The sequence below is a fragment of the Lissotriton helveticus genome, chromosome 3_1 (genome assembly GCF_964261635.1).
Source record: "Lissotriton helveticus chromosome 3_1, aLisHel1.1, whole genome shotgun sequence".
NCBI classification, from domain to species: Eukaryota; Metazoa; Chordata; class Amphibia; order Caudata; family Salamandridae; genus Lissotriton; species Lissotriton helveticus.
This window is the reverse complement of record NC_136061.1, coordinates 1,840,002,611-1,840,022,308: the sequence shown is the minus strand read 5'-3', so window position 1 is coordinate 1,840,022,308 and position 19,698 is coordinate 1,840,002,611. Positions and strand designations below refer to the sequence as shown.

Sequence of the window (19,698 nt, the reverse complement as noted above, 5' to 3'; positions counted from 1 at the left end):
GTAACAATGTTCATTCAAACGTTTTCCCTGTTATATTTCCGAACGTATAGAGATATTTTGGCACTTATTAACAATATAGAACATTTATAAGAATATACGGAAAAACTGTGAAATGCAAGCCAGAAACTACAGCCCTACATTTTTTTTGATAAATCCTTGAAAATCAGATTTCATGTATTCTATACATATGGAAATAGACAGCATAATTAATATTTGTCTTTCTTCTCCAGCGCCTACCCCAACAATCTGTGTTCGCGAGCAATGTACATGGTCACCGTGGTATGACGTCAGTTATCCAAACCCTGGGATGAGCAATGGGGATTTTGACACCTTTGAGAATATAAAGGCAAAGGGACACAGCATTTGTAAAGCCCCGAATAATATACAATGTAGGGCTGAGCGATTCCCTGACACACCACTGGGCGAGTTGGAGCAAGTAGTAGCCTGCAATAAATCCTTTGGACTGGTGTGTTACAATAAGGACCAGCTTCCGCCAATCTGCTACAACTATCAAATAAGAATTCAGTGTTGCATGTATGTGCCCTGTGGAACAATTTCTCCTACAACCACGCCCCCTACAACCTCTCCAGAAGAACCAACAACTCCAGGGACCACTATCCCTCCCACAACAAGTCCTTCCACAACAACAGAAATAACCACAACATCAACTGTTTGTAAGCCAAAATGCACATGGACAACTTGGTTTGATATTGATGTGCCTAAGGTTGGAAGTGCAGAAGGAGACTATGAAAGTTATGACAAGATCAGAGCAGCGGGCCATAAACTCTGTGAAAAACCTATGGATATTAAATGCAGGGCAGAAAAATTCCCTGAACAGAATATAGACAAGAGTGGACAAATAGTGCAGTGTAATGTAACGTTTGGTCTTGTGTGTAAGAATGAAGAACAAACAGGAGAATTTAAGATGTGTCTTAACTATCAAATCAAAGTACTCTGCTGTGATGATGAAAGTCATTGCCTAAGTCCATCAACAACAACATCACCATCATCTACTACGACAGTAACTACAACTTCAATACCAACGACAACATCGGTTGTAACCACACCAATAGAAACTACAACTGCATCAACTACAACCACTGAGATTACGACTACTACAACAGAAATCCCATCTACAACAAAAAGCTCCACTTCTACAGAAACTACAGCTCCGGTACCAACTACAACTTCTGTTGTTACCACAAGCACAGAAACAACAACTGCACCAACAACTGTAACCACTGAGACTACTCCCACTACCACAGAAACCACAACCCCTACAACTACAACAGAAACAACCACCACAACAGAAACTGCAACCACTCCAAAAATAACCACAACCCCTATTGTAACCACAAAAAAGGAAACTACAACTACTCCACTGACCACAACCACGGAGACATCTACTACTACTGAGCCAACAACTTTAACAACCCCAACAACGTCAATTCCTACAACAACCTCAGCAACTACCACAACTGCACCACCAACTACAGCTGAACCTACTACTACCACGGAAACCACAACCCTTACAACTACAACAGAAACTACCACCACAACTGAAACTACAACAGCCCCGATTTCAACTACAACCATTGTTGTCACCACAACCCCATCAACTACCACTACACCAACAACTACAACCACTGTGACCACTAACACAGAAACAACAACTCCCACAACTACACCTGAATCTACCACCACAACGGAAACTTCAACTACTCCATTATCAACCACAACCTCAGAAACTACAACTGCTCAATCGACTACAACCACTGAGACAACTACTACTACTGAGCCAACAACTTTAACAACCACAACAACCTCAGTAACTACCACAACTGCACCACCAACTACAACTGAAATTACTCCTACCACAGAAACCACAACCCTTACAATTACAACTGGAACTATCACCACAACTGAAACTACAACCCCAATTCTGACTACAACCATTGTTGTCACCACAACCCCATCAACTACAACTACACCAACAACTTCAACCACTGAGACAACTACCCCAGAAACAACAACTCCCACAACTACACACGAATCTACCACCACAACTGAAACTACAACTCCAATACCAACTACACCCATTGTCACCACAACCACAGGAACAACGACTGCACCAACTACAACCACTGAGACTACTACCACTACCACAGAGACCACGCCCTCTACAACTTCACCAGAAACTACAACCACAATAGAAACGACAACATCTCCAGCACCAACCACAACCCCTGTTGTTATCACAACTGAAACTACAACTCCAAAACCAACGACAACATCTGTTGTTATCACAACAACAGAAACTACAACTTCACCAACTACAACTACTGCGACTACTACCACTACCACAGAAACCACAACTCCTATTACCACACCAAAAACTACCACCACACCTGAAACTACAACTTCATTAACAACTACAACTATTGTCACCACAAGCACAGAAACCACAACTTCACCGACTACGACCACAACCCCAGAAATATCAACTAACTGCCAGCCAGGATGTCAGTGGACAAAATGGTTTGATGTTAGTCTTCCTTCATCTGAAAAAGGTGGTGGGGACATTGAAACATACAATAACATTATAGCTTCAGGACAGAAAATCTGCAAGACACCACAGAATATAAAATGCAGAGCAGAGAACTTCCCTGATGTAAGCATTAATAACATTGGACAAGTTGTTCAGTGTGATGTAACATTTGGATTGATCTGCAATAACAATGATCAGATTGGAAAATCTAAAGTGTGCTATAACTATGAAATAAGTGTTTTGTGCTGTGATGACTACAGCCATTGTCCAACTACAACCACTGAGCCAACAACTGTAACACCCACAACGTCAATTCCTATAACATCCTCAGCAACTACCACAACTGAACCAGCAACTACAACTGAATCTACTACTATCCCAGAAACCACAACCACAATAAAGACTACAACAACTCCAATACCAACCACAACCATTGTCACCAAACCCATAGGAACTACAACTGAACCAACAACTATATCACCTTTGACAACTACAACCCCTGAGCCAACAACTGTAACACCCAGAACAACATCAATCCCTACAACATCCTCAGCAACTACCACAACTGAACCTCCAACTACAACTGAAACTACTACTACCCCAGAAACCACAACCCCTACAACTACACCAGAAACTACTACCACAACAGAAACTACAACAACTCCAATACCAACTACAGTCATTGAACCCACAACCACTGCAACTACAACTGCATCAACAACTACAACCACTGGGTCTACTGCCACTACCACAATGACTACAGCCCCCACAACTACTCCAGAAACTACCACTACAACTGAAACTACAACAACTCCAAAACCAACGACAACCTCTGTTGTTATCACAACCACAGAAACTACAACTGCACCAACTACAACCACTGGGACTACTACCACAGAAACCACAACCCCTACAGCGACACCAAAAACTACCACCACAACAGAAACAACAACTCCAGTACCAACTACAAATACTGTAACCACAACCACAGGAACTACAATTATATCAACAACGATAACCACTGGGACTACTCCCACTACCACAGAGACCACACCCCCTACAACTTCACCAGAAACTACAACCACAATAGAAACTACAACATCATCAGCACAAACCACAACTCCTGTTGTAACTAAAACCACAGAAACAACAACGCCCACAACCTCAGAAATATCAACTATATGCCACCCAAAATGTCAGTGGACAAAATGGTTTGATGTTAATCTTCCTTCATCTGAAACAGGTGGCGGGGACATTGAAACGTACAATAACATTATAGCATCAGGAGAGAAAATCTGCAAGACACCACAGAATATAAAATGCAGAGCAGAGAACTTCCCTAATGTAAACATCAATGACATTGGACAAGTTGTTCAGTGTAATGTAACATTTGGATTGATCTGCAACAACAATGATCAGATTGGGAAATCTAAAGTGTGTTATAACTATGAAATAAGTGTTTTGTGCTGTGATGACTATAGCCATTGTCCAACTACACCACCTTTGACAACTACAACTACTAAGCCAACAACTGTAACAACCACAACTACATCAATCCCTACAACATCCTCAGCAACTACCACAACTGAACCTCCAACTACAACTGAAACTACTACTACCCCAGAAACCACAACCCCTACAACTACACCAGAAACTACTACCACAACAGAAACTACAACAACTCCAATACCAACTACAGTCATTGAACCCACAACCACTGCAACTACAACTGCATCAACAACTACAACCACTGGGTCTACTGCCACTACCACAATGACTACAGCCCCCACAACTACTCCAGAAACGACCACTACAACTGAAACTACAACAACTCCAAAACCAACGACAACCTCTGTTGTTATCACAACCACAGAAACTACAACTGCACCAACTACAACCACTGGGACTACTACCACAGAAACCACAACCCCTACAGCGACACCAAAAACTACCACCACAACAGAAACAACAACTCCAGTACCAACTACAAATACTGTAACCACAACCACAGGAACTACAATTATATCAACAACGATAACCACTGGGACTACTCCCACTACCACAGAGACCACACCCCCTACAACTTCACCAGAAACTACAACCACAATAGAAACTACAACATCATCAGCACAAACCACAACTCCTGTTGTAACTAAAACCACAGAAACAACAACGCCCACAACCTCAGAAATATCAACTATATGCCACCCAAAATGTCAGTGGACAAAATGGTTTGATGTTAATCTTCCTTCATCTGAAACAGGTGGCGGGGACATTGAAACATACAATAACATTATAGCATCAGGAGAGAAAATCTGCAAGACACCACAGAATATAAAATGCAGAGCAGAGAACTTCCCTAATGTAAACATCAATGACATTGGACAAGTTGTTCAGTGTAATGTAACATTTGGATTGATCTGCAACAACAATGATCAGATTGGGAAATCTAAAGTGTGTTATAACTATGAAATAAGTGTTTTGTGCTGTGATGACTATAGCCATTGTCCAACTACACCACCTTTGACAACTACAACTACTAAGCCAACAACTGTAACAACCACAACTACATCAATTCCTACAACAACCTCAGCAACTACCACAACTGCACCACCAACTACAACTGAACCTACTACTACCCCAGAAACCACAACCGCTACAACAATACCAGAAACGACGACCACAACAGAAACAACAACTCCAGTACCAACTACAAACATTGTCACCACAACCACAGGAACTACAATTACATCAACAACTATAGACACTGAGACTACTACCACTACCACAGAGACCACGCCCTCTACAACTTCACCAGAAACTACAACCGCAATAGAAACAACAACATCTCCAGCACCATCCACAACCCCTGTTGTTATCACAACTGAAACCACAACAACGCCAAAACCAACGACAACCTCCGTTGTTATCACAACCACAGACACTACAACTTCACCAACTACAACCACTGCAACTACTACCACTACCAAAGAAACCACAACCCCTATTACCACACCAAAAACTACCACCACACCCGAAACTACAACTCCATTAACAACTACAACTATTGTCACCACAAGCACAGAAACCACAACTTCACCAACTACGACCACAACCCCACAAATATCAACTAACTGCCAGCCAAGATGTCAGTGGACAAAATGGTTTGATGTTAGTCTTCCTTCATCTGAAAAAGGTGGTGGGGACATTGAAACATACAATAACATTATAGCATCAGGACAGAAAATCTGCAAGACACCACAGAATATAAAGTGCAGAGCAGAGAACTTCCCTGATGTAAGCATTAATAACATTGGACAAGTTGTTCAGTGTGATGTAACATTTGGATTGATCTGCAATAACAATGATCAGATTGGAAAATCTAAAGTGTGCTATAACTATGAAATAAGTGTTTTGTGCTGTGATGACTATAGCCATTGTCAAACTACACCATCTCTGACAACGACAACCACTAAGCCAACAACTGTAACACCCACAACGTCAATTCCTATAACATCCTCAGCAACTACCACAACTGAACCTGAAACTACAACTGAACCTACTACTATCCCAGAAACCACAACCACAACAAAGACAACAACAACTCCAAAACCAACTACAACCATTGTCACCAAACCCACAGGAACTACAACTGCACCAACAACTATAACCACTGAGATTACTACCACTACCACAGAGACCACCTCCCCTACAACAACTCCAGAAACTACCATCATAACTGTAACAACCACAACTCCAGTTCCCACAACAACTTCAGAACCTACCACAACTCCACCACCATCTAGTACAACACAACCTACTACAACAAAAAAAACGACAACCCCTGCAACCACAACTGAATCCACTACAATACCAACTACAACATCTATTATTACCACAACAACAGAAACTTCAATACCATCAACAACTACCGCATCTTCTACAACCACATTACCAATTACAACAACTGAGACTACAGTGACAACTGAAGAAACAACTACTTCACAAGGAATTTCAATTATTACTCCACAAAGAACAACTGTACATACTGAACCTCAAGGGCTTTCCACAACAATCACAGAAACCACAACTACTTCCTCCTGCCGTTGTCATGTGCAAGATACATTCTTCAATCCAGGTAAGAGAAATTGTATTATAATTTCAACGTTTTTCTTTAAAATAATCGAATGCTTATCACCTGATTATCCTATAACAGTCCTCTATTGATTTCTTTCATTTAAATACTTCATCCCATAATATTTCACGTTACAGTACTTTAATTTGTAAGGGTTAGGCTTTTATGACAGCCCAAGTCATGCAAAGGTCACTTCATTCACCTTGCCCTGTCAGACAAGGCGGGGGTGGGAGAGATCTTTGAAAAGCAATAGGTGCATTTTGGATCAAAAACCACACTCAAACTGTACCATAAACTCCATAGTTTTTTATTTGACTCGATTGACTTTTACTGGCCTTTCTCTCTCCTGTGCTGCACCATTTCCACATTTTGAAATCTCTCTGCCTGTTATACGTAAAGTGTTCTACAACCTATTAGCACTGATGTGCTAAGCAAAAGAAAGCTATATGGATGTCAGACTATCTTTTTTGTCTGAGAGAAAGTTAGGTTGCAGTAAGGCAGTGCCTTTGCGTGGACACTGAAGTGATCTGAGGCAATGGAGAAGAGCATACATTTGGTTTCAGTACCTGTTTACTCACTGATATTTTGCACTGTCACTAATTTCACTTGTTTCTGCTTTTTTCAGGGGATGTCCTTTACAATATAACGGATGCAGATGGCTGCATGTTCATTGCCATTTGTAGTACAGAGTGTGAAGCTGAGAGAATTCCAGGACCATGTCCGACACCAATACCAACAGCCCCCACAACATCTCCTACAACCAAAAGCACAAGGAAACCTACAACCACTGCACCTACAACCACTTCAACTAAAACCCCAAGTCCAACAACAACCACAGTTCCAGGTTGCCCCCCCAAACAGGTGAGAAAACAAGGTCAAACTGACAAAGATGTTTTCAAATGCTTCTGCATATTCTGCCTGTATATTGATAGCCCCCAAACCACTCTGCAGGGCATTAATATTGAGAGGGATTTGGATTGTGTGGTACCCTGGGCGTAGTTTGCGTAGTAGTACTATGTGTAGCTACACGAAATGCACTTCACACTACGCAAGCTACGTATAGCTACTCGAACTGCTTAGTGCGGTAGGGAAAATGCTGTTCACACTGATTGCACAGTGCCGGATGCTTGTCCGCACTGTGCAATCATTGCAACAGCTTGCACAGTGCAAGCAGTCATTTTCTGCTGCTCAAGTAGATTTGTACTCAAGCTGCAGTTTTCTCAACGCGGACTGGTAGTTTCTTGTCGTGAGCGGTTGCGAGCGTAGCATAGTCCTACGCCCAGGGTTAGTGCCATACAGGACCAAATTATGCAGCAAGGTTATCTACATTATGCAGTAAAGTGCAAATTATGAAGCATATTCTCTATTAGTATTATTTTCTTAAGTTTTTGGTAAAATCTGCACATTTTGCAAATTATTTGGTAAAAACAATAAATCCATAACTATGCATAAACACACACTTCACACTGAGATATTTTAAGGAACATGACTTCTGCATGGTCTAAAAGATTGCTTAAGAATCAGTTGGGTCCTTACTCACTAAAGTAAGTTTGCCTGTGCACATCTCCCCATGTGTAGGTCTACACCTACAACTATGGATGGAATTTCACCATTTCAATGTATAATGTTACACATAGATTTGGATTAACAAATCTCAATAAAGGGGTGGTGAAACCTACAACTGAATTTACAACCAAAAAGTTACTATTAGTAACTTTCTGACTGCTGATGGGAATTTTTGTCTCTGCAATGCTGATCTCCGTATAGAAAATAATAGGGAGTTTCAAAATAGTGACTGTAAATTAAAAAACTATACATATATATATATATATATATGTTTAATTAAAATATATCACTGACTTCTATTCATATACTACTACCACTGTAATAAGGAACAAAAGACGTGAACTAAACAATACTATATTATTAGATTTTAACTTCATTAATTAATTTTTATTTTCATGTATTTTTTGATTTGATTGAGTTAAATGTTAATTCCCCTCCCATAACCCACAATATAATGTGTGTTGCTGTGCCACAGTATTGGTTGCAAGTCAGGTGTCCTTTTTTTGTGAAGTTAATGTCTTAACAACTAAGCTACTGTTATATGTCATTAAAACTTTACTATGTTTATTAGAAATGAACATTTAGTTTTGTACTTAACATTTTTAATAATCAAGTTGCAAACAATTAAAAGTTTAATTTAAGATGTTATTTAATTTGATTTATTGCATATGTTTCAATGTGTGTTGTTGTTATTGCCTTCCTCAATGAAGTCAATGGGAGTTTTGCAGTAGCAGTGGTGGCCATGCATGGTGCTTGACTTACTCCACGGATGGGCTGGAGTACATTTAAGCCTGTTTGGTTAGAAGCCCTGATATAGTAGAATTAAATGTGTATTTTACAAATTCCAATTGTCTTCTGTGGATCACTGGGTATTAGGATGCCTCTCCCTTAACGCTCCCTAAATTTCTCTTAACCCTACCTATTTTACTATAACTATTCCCAATATTCCTCTTGCTTCCCAGTGTTCCTCCCTAATTTAGTTTTAAATCTGATACTTATGTGTGCATCTCCACCACCTAGATTAGATCTCCTACCAGAAAAAATAACCTAAATGGAGGCGATATTTCCAGCTGAAGGTTTGTGAATTGCATTTTGGCTCATGTAACGTAGCGGTACTGCATATACTCCAAAACAGCTTTTGTGAAAAGGATCCTAAGACTTCATTAATTGGTTGCTGTAGTGCTACACTGGAACACTAAAAAACTTCTATTCCTTCATTTGATGGGTCTTTAGAAAAAGCAAGAGCTGAATGGAACACACATTAGACAGACAGATCCTGCAACACATAAAAGGGAAAATGAGGAAATAGTAAGACAGACAGAGACTGGTTGGGTAGATTTACTAGTCAGGACTGGACGCTATGGCCACAGCTATTGATATATTTAAAAGCCAAATGCAGCATAGTGAGGTAAAAGGAGAGAGAAATACACAAGTAGTGCTGATACAAGAAAATCAGGGAATTTTAGGAACGGGTATGCCAGGACATAGACACATGCATTCAGCGAATTCCAAAACATAGAGACATATCTGTATTGTAGATGAACTTTGATTCATCAACAGCACATCCATGGCCAAGGCATTTGCAGTAAAAGACTGGTACTCAGATTATGGTCTAGCTAGAATTTGTAGAGGGCACAGACATTTGCTACCGATCCTCTATTGCTACATAGGAAAAATTAGAAACAGGTTACAGTAAAGAAGATTAAGCTCAAATGATAAGATCATTTTGGCAGCACCCATCATATAAAATGCATCAGAGGTGGCACTATCCCGACCCAGGTGATCTCCATGTGGAATCTGCTACCAGAACAAGTAAGGTTTAACTTACTCGTGTCCCCATTTAGAAAGGCTTTAGACACCTTTCATTTCTAAGCAGGAGGCTATCCCAGTTACTCCTTTTCACAGTCACTTAGTTTCCTTGTAGGTTTTTTAAACAGAAAGAAAACATGAAGAAAAGGAATCCAACTGGGCGACACATTTCTATATTTTGTACACAGATGGAGGTCACTAATCCTTATTAGACAGGGTATTCTACTGGCGCCCTTCATTATTCAAAACAGTACATAAATAGCAGTATGACAGAGTAGTCCATTTCACTTGGACCTGTGAGAAGGACCCTTGCATTATGTGATGCTAACTGTCGACAGATTATTTTGTCTAGGACATTCTTGGGCTGATCAAAAAAGGCTCGGATCCTGGGTCAGAGCCTTTAAGACTGCATCGTATTATGCTGGTCACTCCAGGTGGCTTCACACAGGCTCAGAGAGCCTGTCGGCCAGTCGGAATGCGGCCTGTAATCCCAAGGGTGGATCTTTTCACCTGTGGGATTACAATGTCGGGTTTCCACAGCCTTTCCGTGCCAGCCTTTCCGGAACAGAAGGGCTGTTGGAACTCACATTTGGGGGCCCCCAGCAAAGTCACTCTGGGTGCATGGCTTCCAGTTGGTGGCCAAGGGGGCATCTAGGGTGCCCATATGTTATTTGCTGCACCCCATTGCCACGGGGTGCAGGGATGAACTGCACCTCCCATTTTACAATGGGAGAATGCATACTGGCGAGTTTACAGCCGGAATGCATGCTTCCATTGTAAAATGTAGGAATGCTACCAAACAGTGTTAGGTCGCATCTTAATGGGCCAGTCAGGACTGCCGACTGGGTGTTGATCGGTCCCATGACCGAGATGATGTCGGCAGAGGCAACTCCACATGACATCGTAATCAGCCCCTCTGTGTCTTGAAATAGCCCATAGAAAATCATAGGACTCACTGTACCATTTATTGCAAGCTATACAGTAACTATACATGAACACTTGGCTAAGGATTAAGATAGGCAATGGCACCTGACTGTCAAGGAAATTCTGTATGCATTAATGCCTCAAACAAGGATATGTGCTGGCACTACAGTTGTTCCATCTCTTCCTGGACGGTCTGTCTACAGATTTGGAACAAGTTGATTCTTATCCACCTAAGCTCAGAGATTTTAAACTTGTTCATTATGCTATATGCTGATGATGTGATACTGCTGAGACAAACTAAAATCGGCTTTAAATGTTTAATGGATAAATTACATCTATTGTCCATTGCCAATGGGATGTAAAGAAACTGATCCAATTCTAAAATTATGGTAATTAGTAATCAAATCAAAACCCCTTATTGATGGTATCTTCAAGGACAGCCTCTAGACATTGTGTCTGTAAATAAATACCTGGGGTTGTTATTTGATGAACAAGGCTCCAGTGGCAGCTGCCATAAAGAGAAAGGGGTGAGGTGGGGGAACACGGGAGTGGGAGCACAGGGTGAGCACAGGGGAAAGGGAGTTAAAGAATATTCATTTAAAAAACAAAAAGGAAATCTTACCTACAGCTGCCAGCTACCGCCTGTCCTCCTGTGTCGTGCCTCGGTTTTCATGCTCCCAGCAGACACTGGGACTACATCACAGACTCCCTGTGCAATCCTATGAGAGAAACACAGGGATTGGCCTGAGCAGGAAGAAAAGACCCTCCACTCAGGAGAAAGAGTTGGTGAGGTTTCTCCAGCCCGGCTGTTTAATGAAGCTTGATGGGAGAATCCTAAAACGGCATGTGTTTTTAGCCGTCCTGAGACAGCTGGCCAAACACACAGGTGCACTTAGAAATGCACATAGCACTCCTCTGTCTCCCCTTCGAGGCCCTGTCCCTCCTTACTGCCCACTAGCTCAGCCAACAAGTGAAAAATAAAATGATGAAGTTATATCATTTTATTTTTCATGTTCTAGCTGTGAGCTAGTGGGGCGACGCTCCACCCCCAACTGCGGAGGAGCACCCTTTGCAAGGCTCATTACAATCTCAAAAGCAACACATTTTCCAGAAAAGCAACACCCTGGCTCAGGCATTCTGCTCTCTGCTCAGTGTGCTGGAGGGTCCATCTCTTGGCCTGTTCTTAAAGATCATTAAAACCAAATTATTTCTTACATGGACTTATGGTAGGAGGCACTGCGCGGCCATGACTCTGCGCAATTTAACACCATAATCTCAAGCCTTTACAGGAGCATCTTCAATTTGCCAAAAATGCTTCACCATCACAAATTTGTTTGGAATTTAGAATTGCCAAACATTTCATAGCCAGGCAATGAGCCTCTATTAAGACTTGCGACAGACTGAAAAGTTCAGAGAGTTATTCAGTGAACACAATATTATGGCCTACTTTAGTTAACTGTCCCTTAATCCTTGGCGGATTGTATCTGAACTCTGCTATACACAATTTTGGTCTGGATTCCTTTTAGTACCTGAGTATAGCATACACTGCCCTAAAAAAACCATAATAAATGGCCTGACAAGTAAGTTGTCGATAGTGGTAGATTAGGCAACACTGTGCAAAAGATGTCATGCCTGGATGGTGTTACAGATCTCCAAGTACCTAAAATCTCAGCCAGGCCTTGTTTCTGGTTACTCACTGTTCCTAAAACTAAAGTTTATGCTTTTTTGCTTTGTTCAATTACCAGCCTTACTGCACAGAATGACCCGCGAACAAAGCTGATGTTAGCTATGTGAAGCATGCAAGGAATATATGGTTCACTTTGTTTTCATATGTCCTTCCCATGTCCATGATAGAGAAGTGCTCTTGAGAGCAGCTTTTTTAGCTAGTGGAATTCGTATATGCCACCAAGCAATCCTTGTTATTCACCCAAATTGTCCTCTTACTGAGTATTTATTATGGGTAGATCAAAAAATTCTGAAACTTTTAACTGTTCCGTATTATTTATTGCTAATTTGACATTTGTTCTTGTTTTTGCATGCAATGATTTTAATTATTTGTCCACAATAAACTAAACTGACAAATAGGGCTCCCTATAAACGCAATTGGTGCATGCTATATGCACGTTCACGTTCTGTACTATCAGAGTTTGAGTGATCACCCAAAGTCCCAACATGCAATCTGGGATCAGGACAATCCACTGACGTATTTGCCCTTTTGTTTACTTCTAACAGCTTAACGAGACCTGGATAATTAATAACTGCACTGTGGCAACCTGTCGTGGAAACAATGTGGTCACTATAGAGCCTGTGCAATGTCCAGAGGTCAAGGCGGTGACCTGTGAGAGCGGCTTCCCTCCCATCAAAGTCTACAGTGAAGATGGCTGCTGCTATCACTATGAGTGTGAATGTAAGTACTATGACACAATGGTCATATTTGCACTGAACATCAAAAATAGTTTTTGCTATGAACTATGTTACAAATGTGACAAGACGCCACGTTAATAACAGACGGTTTGTATGTGCTGGTACTGCTGTGCAGATATTCACTCCTAAACAATTTTTTTGCAGGACATACACCCTCCAAATTAGCTATTGGAAATACCTGGGCCAGAAGCACCTGTTTAGGGCCCTTCCTGGCCATGTCGAGTCTAGTGTCTTTTAAGCTCGCCACAACTCACTAGACAGACATGTGAATGAATGCACATTTGACATCTAGGGGAATACGTTTTTCTAGACTAGGCACAGCTTCTAAAAATTATCAGCATACATATTTGTTTTGAGGACCTAAATTTAGATTGATGAACACCCTTCAGGATTAAAATATCCCTGGAACATGATAGCCAGACCTAAAAAGTATACTGACATAGACTCAATATAATAGAATAGAATATGGGGAGCACATGGATAAGGCATGTGCACAGGTTTAGCTCTGTCTTATATTTGTAGTGGTCAAAGTAGGTGAAAGATTAAGGGGACTCGAAAAAGTTGACCCCAAGTCGAGGCTCGATGGTGAGTTTATGGAGGCTGCTGATCAGCTATTGAGGCACATTTTATAATAAAAAGCTGCAACATTGCCCTAAAATGTTTGGACCCGAAAAGGCCTGTCACTGGAGAAAATAAAATACAAAAAAGGACCCGTAGATGCACCACTGAATAGTGAAGTTCTACTTAAAGTGAAGTTACAACAGATAGTTAAACACATCTTAGCAACAATTTAATTAAAGATTGACAAACACTACTTTCTAAATGCACAACCCACATAAAGTACACATTGTTTTTTTCAAATCCTAACCTCTCATCATTGTGCATCAGGTGTCTGCAGTGGTTGGGGCGATCCCCATTACATCACCTTTGATGGAACCTACTACACATTCCTGGACAACTGTACATACACCCTGGTGAAGCAAATCACCCCACGGTATGACAACTTCCGCGTACTCATTGACAACTACTTCTGCAACGCAGAGGATGGCCTTTCTTGTCCCCAATCCCTTTACATTTACTACGGCTCCAGCGAAGTCATGCTGACACGTACTCTTTACAAGGGGAAGATGACTAACAGGGTAAGTTATCTTTTGTTCTAAAAACAGGTATTGCTTTGAAATTGCTGGGATAAAAATATGTTTTAACTATCTCTTTGTTTCTACAGAAAAACATAGGGCCCGATTCACAAAGGCATTTTCAGGAGCAGGTATAAAAGAATCCCCATTTATGCCTGTCAAGGATTACCAAAAAGATTCCTGGCAAGCATAAATACATTTACTACTTTGAGTTTCTCTGGTGAACTCCACAGTAGTAAACCTTAGCATGTGGTGAGAGGAGAGATTTGCAAGGCGTGGATAGCCTTATAAGTTTGGGAATGCCCTACAATGGTCATAATTTTACTCCAGAAAATGGCTTGAGTAACTTCCTTCCAGTATGGGAAGCAGAACAGATCACACCTAGATTGGGTAAGAGTGTATGGAAAGGGTTGTCTTCAATGAGAAATATGTTTTCACCACAAAGAAAAGAGAAAAATCGTAAAAACAGGTATTTTTAGCCAGTGGGTTGAATTTCTGCTTTTCTTAAATCTACGCAATTTAGATTCCTGAACATTAAAAATGGCAGTGTGGGGGTATGTGACAAGGCATTCCCAGCAATTGTCCTAGAAACAAGTACCTAGTGCAGCTTTCCAGGCATACTACTGGAAATGTTGGTGAAGTGGAACAAAACCTAAAAGTAAGTTCAGGCAGAGATGCTCATCTTCTCATATACTTCTATAACTTTTTAAGAATTGGACCCTTGGTTTATAAGTGTATTGATATTTTACAAAATCAACCAACATGTTATGTTGTGAAGGATCGAAGTGGTAGGACACGACGTTAATATTATTAAGTAAACTTTTTCGGTGTAAGTATAGGGGAGTAAGGAACGAATAAAGCATACTTTAGAAAGTGACACTGGGCTGTCTTTGTAAGACCTACCGATGCCGAAGTCATCTTTGCTTACATCTGAGACTAGGAATACTTATAAAAAAAGAAATTGAATTTTACTTCATTTGTGTCTGTAACATATGCCTATGTCCACAGGCAACATGTCTAATTCATTCCAGAAAAGAGCAGCTGGTCTTGTGGCCTTTCCTGTTTTAATACCTTGATTCCCGCATACGCTAACACCAACTCACTAACTGCAGACTAGCCAATCCATGTATTTGACATGGAACTTAACTAACCCTTCATATGCTATGCGATTCCTCCAGTACAGAGGGGTCTTGCTCTATCAGATCACAGCCAGAATCTTTCCTTAAGCAGAAACACTTACGATCTTATGTACAAGGCCCTATCGCCACCACAACATCACTTTTACTGACGTTGTGGTGTCAATAGGGGCCCGTAGCAGCACACACCTGATAGTGACAAAATGGCATTATAGGCTTGTTTATGTGCTGGAAGGAACACCTTCCTACACATAAGCAATCATCCCCTGCATGCAGACACCCTCTAGTGCAAGGGTGCCTGCGTCGGGGCTAAGTCGCTAAGCTTAGCGTCATCGCAGGGGGAAATACAAGGCTGCACTACATTCTTGTAAATATCGTGTAGCCTTGCGTTTCAGAAGTGGCGGAGAGAGGCATTAAGCCAGGAAGTTAATTCCTCTCTCCGCCACTTCCTTGTACGTATCCTCTTTAGAGACCGGGTGCAATACTGTTTTTCTTAACGTGTAATTATGCAAAATTTTGCATACTTTTACCGAATTCTCACGTAATTAAGATAATGCAGATTATGCACATTTTGCACACACTATCTGTCTAGCAATGTTGTTCGAGAGAAAAGTCTTTATTGTAGCCCACTCCACTGACAAAGAAACTCTGCATAACGATTTCATGTATTGCATATCCGCAGATAATGTTCAACAAGGAATGGGTGATCCCAAGCTTTACCAAAAATGGAATTTCCATTTCCACTGCTGGCATCAACATGATTGTTCAGATCCCTGAAATCAATGCCTACATCTCCTTCAGTGGCATGATCTTCGTTGTGAAACTCCCATTCGGCTTGTTCGGTTACAACACAGAAGGACAATGTGGTAAGAAGCTACAGTCCAATTCATACAGCATCCCTGCAATTTTTTTTCTAAGCATTGAATTTCAGAATTTCTTTAAACGTGCCGTTTATTCTTTTTTTGTTTACATTATGGAAGCGAATTACCAAATGTCTAATGAGAATATGAGTGGGAACTTAACTGATATTTACATTGATGTAATATTTACCTGGGAGGAATATCCAGCATTAGAGCACACAATGTTATCCTTTTCTGTTGATTGTATGCATGTCAAAAGCATTGTCTAGACACAGGACACATACTTTAATGAATCAATGAATCAATCGATCAATCAGGGTTTGTAAAGCACTGCTGCTCATCCCTGAGGGTCTCAAGGCGCTGACTTCACAACAATGCTCGTGAGCCCATACAATACAACACCATGTTTGAATAGCACAATGGGAGATAAAACAAATGTTAGCAGGAAATTAAACATCAGGGAAACACAAGTGCCCTCCAGAGTTTCAATTTGGCTACCCCTTCAAGAGAGTACCCGTTTCTCTATATTTGCGCCAGGGCGCCCAGTTGGGCTCCCTTTTTTGGCAATAATTGTTGAAGATCTTATTGCCCCTTCTAGGATGTGAGTATCCATTCCACATGTACGGTGGTGGGAAGGGGAGAGGGGCCATCTTTTTTCTGGCATGCCACTGAGTTATAATTGACTCTTCTGATTCAGCCCTTCGGAGGAAATAATCTTTCAAGAAATATGCCATTGACCCATAGGCGATTGTTGTGTTATGGTATTTCATATTATCTTATTTTAGTTATACTGGGTGCTTTGTGCGACGGACAGCTGAAAGCAAACATGACCTAAACTATGGTGGAGTGTAAAATAGAGGACATATTGTTTATCTAAAATTGTTTACTGAAACATTAAAGCTTTTACATAATGTTTTAGTCAGTTATGTGTCTCTTTCTTAAGACTAATGCCACATATAAAAGGACTGCCTCTGATTCATTTCCTCTTTTTTAGGTACTTGTACCAACAATAAAAAAGATGACTGCCGCATGCCTGATGGAACAATTGTTTCTGATTGCTCAAAGATGGCTCCACACTGGAAAGTTAATGTGACAACAAAGCCTTATTGCAATGTGCCACCACCACCACCACATCCACCCACACCAATTTCTACAAAAGTGCCACCAACTAAACCACCCTGCAAAACACCGGAGCTTTGTAAAGTCATTTTGAGCGAGTAAGTTTCAAGTGCTGCATGCTTAATTTGTTGAAAATAATCCACACGTTCACAGGAAAATAGGCACTGACTTTCAGTTTATTCGTTTGTATTGGGATTGTAAGAAATTGGGTCATTGGTTGAAGGAGGTGAAACCCCCCCCTCAGGCAACAACCACAATCCTTGTTGGTGAAGTACAAAAGTCAATAACTTAACTTGTGATTAGCCCTCTGGTAGCTTCCATGTTTAACTTGTAAACTATTTATGAACACAAGAACAGTAATAAAGTAAAAACCCAACACAGGCCCCTGGTGCATTCAGTACTATTTTCCCGGAATATACAAATACATTAAATGTGCCAATCAGGTGTAAACCAACTTTACCATGTTTTAGGTAAAGATCACATGCACGTTAAAACTGTTTATTAGGGAAAAATGGCAGAGTCCTAATGGAAACAACATGGGTTCAGCAACAGAAGGCAAAAATCAGGGGAGACCCTGCAATAAGGGCCAGGTTTAACAGGATTTGATCTGGTTACATTTATTTCCCATCAGATTGTAACTAGCTGAAGTTAAACATAAAGGTCGAGAGCCGCAAGGTTTCTGAACTAATAGCCAAATGGGTGGACCAACTGGTCGCATCATTCTCCCAAATCACAGCTTCAGGCCCACCTTTAATGATGAATCATTCAAAAAAATATTTGTGCAATTACTCTTGTAATAAATATGTCATCTCCTTTTACTTGTAGTGTTTTCGCTGATTGCCATGCATTGGTGCCGCCTGAATCCTATTACCAGGGATGCGTTTTTGATGGCTGCCGAATCAGCAACAAGTCTGTGCAGTGTTCAAGCTTGGAGATTTACGCAACCCTGTGCATTGCAAATGGTGTCTGCCTCGACTGGAGAAGCAAAATCAATGGACAGTGTCGTAAGTCAACAAGTGGCATGACCTTTTTCTATATCCAATGCCCTAGAATTAATGCCAGAACAGTTAGACTCCAGCCATGAATACTGAAATAGGAATAGAAGACTACAGCCCTAGAATTTCCGAGGACCATTTCCCACCCATGACATTAATTTAGCAGCAAGAAGTACTAGTTGCATTCTATAATTTCCCTGGCCCTGTGGAACACTTTTTCTGAACAGTAACGATTATTAAAGTACAAAGACCATAGAGAAGCAGGCTGCTAAAATAGTGTGTGAATGACATATAAAGTCCTACATGGAAAGTTATAAACTTTTAAGTCCTAAATGTAAGTCATGCGTTTTTTAACCTATTTCTTTGGCGGGGAAGAAGTAGAAAATAGGTATAGGACACAGACAAGTTAGGTCTTGTTAAGTGCATGGAACTGCATATGGCCAGAATTGAGGAATCCAGCAGTTGGGGATCAGCCCCTACTTAATTACCAGGCACATTTGAATTCCTACATGAATCAGCCTATGATAGTCAGCAAAACAAAAATTGAACATCAAGTCTTCAAGTTACTATTGCTTAATTTCCACTTTAGAGACCGAGCCCATAGCTCACATGATCTGCACTAATTGAATGTAATGAGGGTGAACTAGGCGTAGAGAAGAAGATTGCATCTGATTTCTGTAAAACTGATCAAAATCCCACCAAAACGAGGCTTTGATCATCAGCCTCAAAAGTAAACTGTGACTTTTTACAATCAGTGTTGCTTGCTGTATGGTAGTGGATGAGGCTGCTGACTTCTCTACAGATGAGCGAAGATTTAGTAATCGCAGAAATCAAATATTGATGAGAAAATATGCACTCTCCAAAAGAGCAGATTCGGTAACAAAAAAATATATAAACCTAAAGGATTAAAAACGAAAATATGCTAACAAGGACTGACATTAGGCAAACCATCATTCTTTGAAAAACTTACAGGAAGACTGATAGGTGCAGGAAAGGTGTTTACACAAAATATCAAAGAAAAAATATTATGTGTACTAAATATTGTG

At 40.7% G+C, this 19,698-nt stretch overlaps 1 protein-coding gene across 1 annotated transcript in view; it reads left to right on the top strand.

Annotated features, from left to right (window-relative positions):
- LOC144823883 (mucin-5B-like) overlaps nucleotides 1–19,698 on the top strand; it is a 93,609-nt gene that overhangs the window by 50,279 nt on the left and 23,632 nt on the right. The window contains exons 31-37 of the mRNA XM_078682772.1: nucleotides 231–6,686; nucleotides 7,309–7,544; nucleotides 13,215–13,389; nucleotides 14,295–14,545; nucleotides 16,361–16,544; nucleotides 17,533–17,755; nucleotides 18,483–18,661. Coding sequence (XP_078538898.1) covers nucleotides 231–6,686; nucleotides 7,309–7,544; nucleotides 13,215–13,389; nucleotides 14,295–14,545; nucleotides 16,361–16,544; nucleotides 17,533–17,755; nucleotides 18,483–18,661 — 7,704 coding nt within the window. The remainder of the gene's footprint in view (nucleotides 1–230; nucleotides 6,687–7,308; nucleotides 7,545–13,214; nucleotides 13,390–14,294; nucleotides 14,546–16,360; nucleotides 16,545–17,532; nucleotides 17,756–18,482; nucleotides 18,662–19,698) is intronic.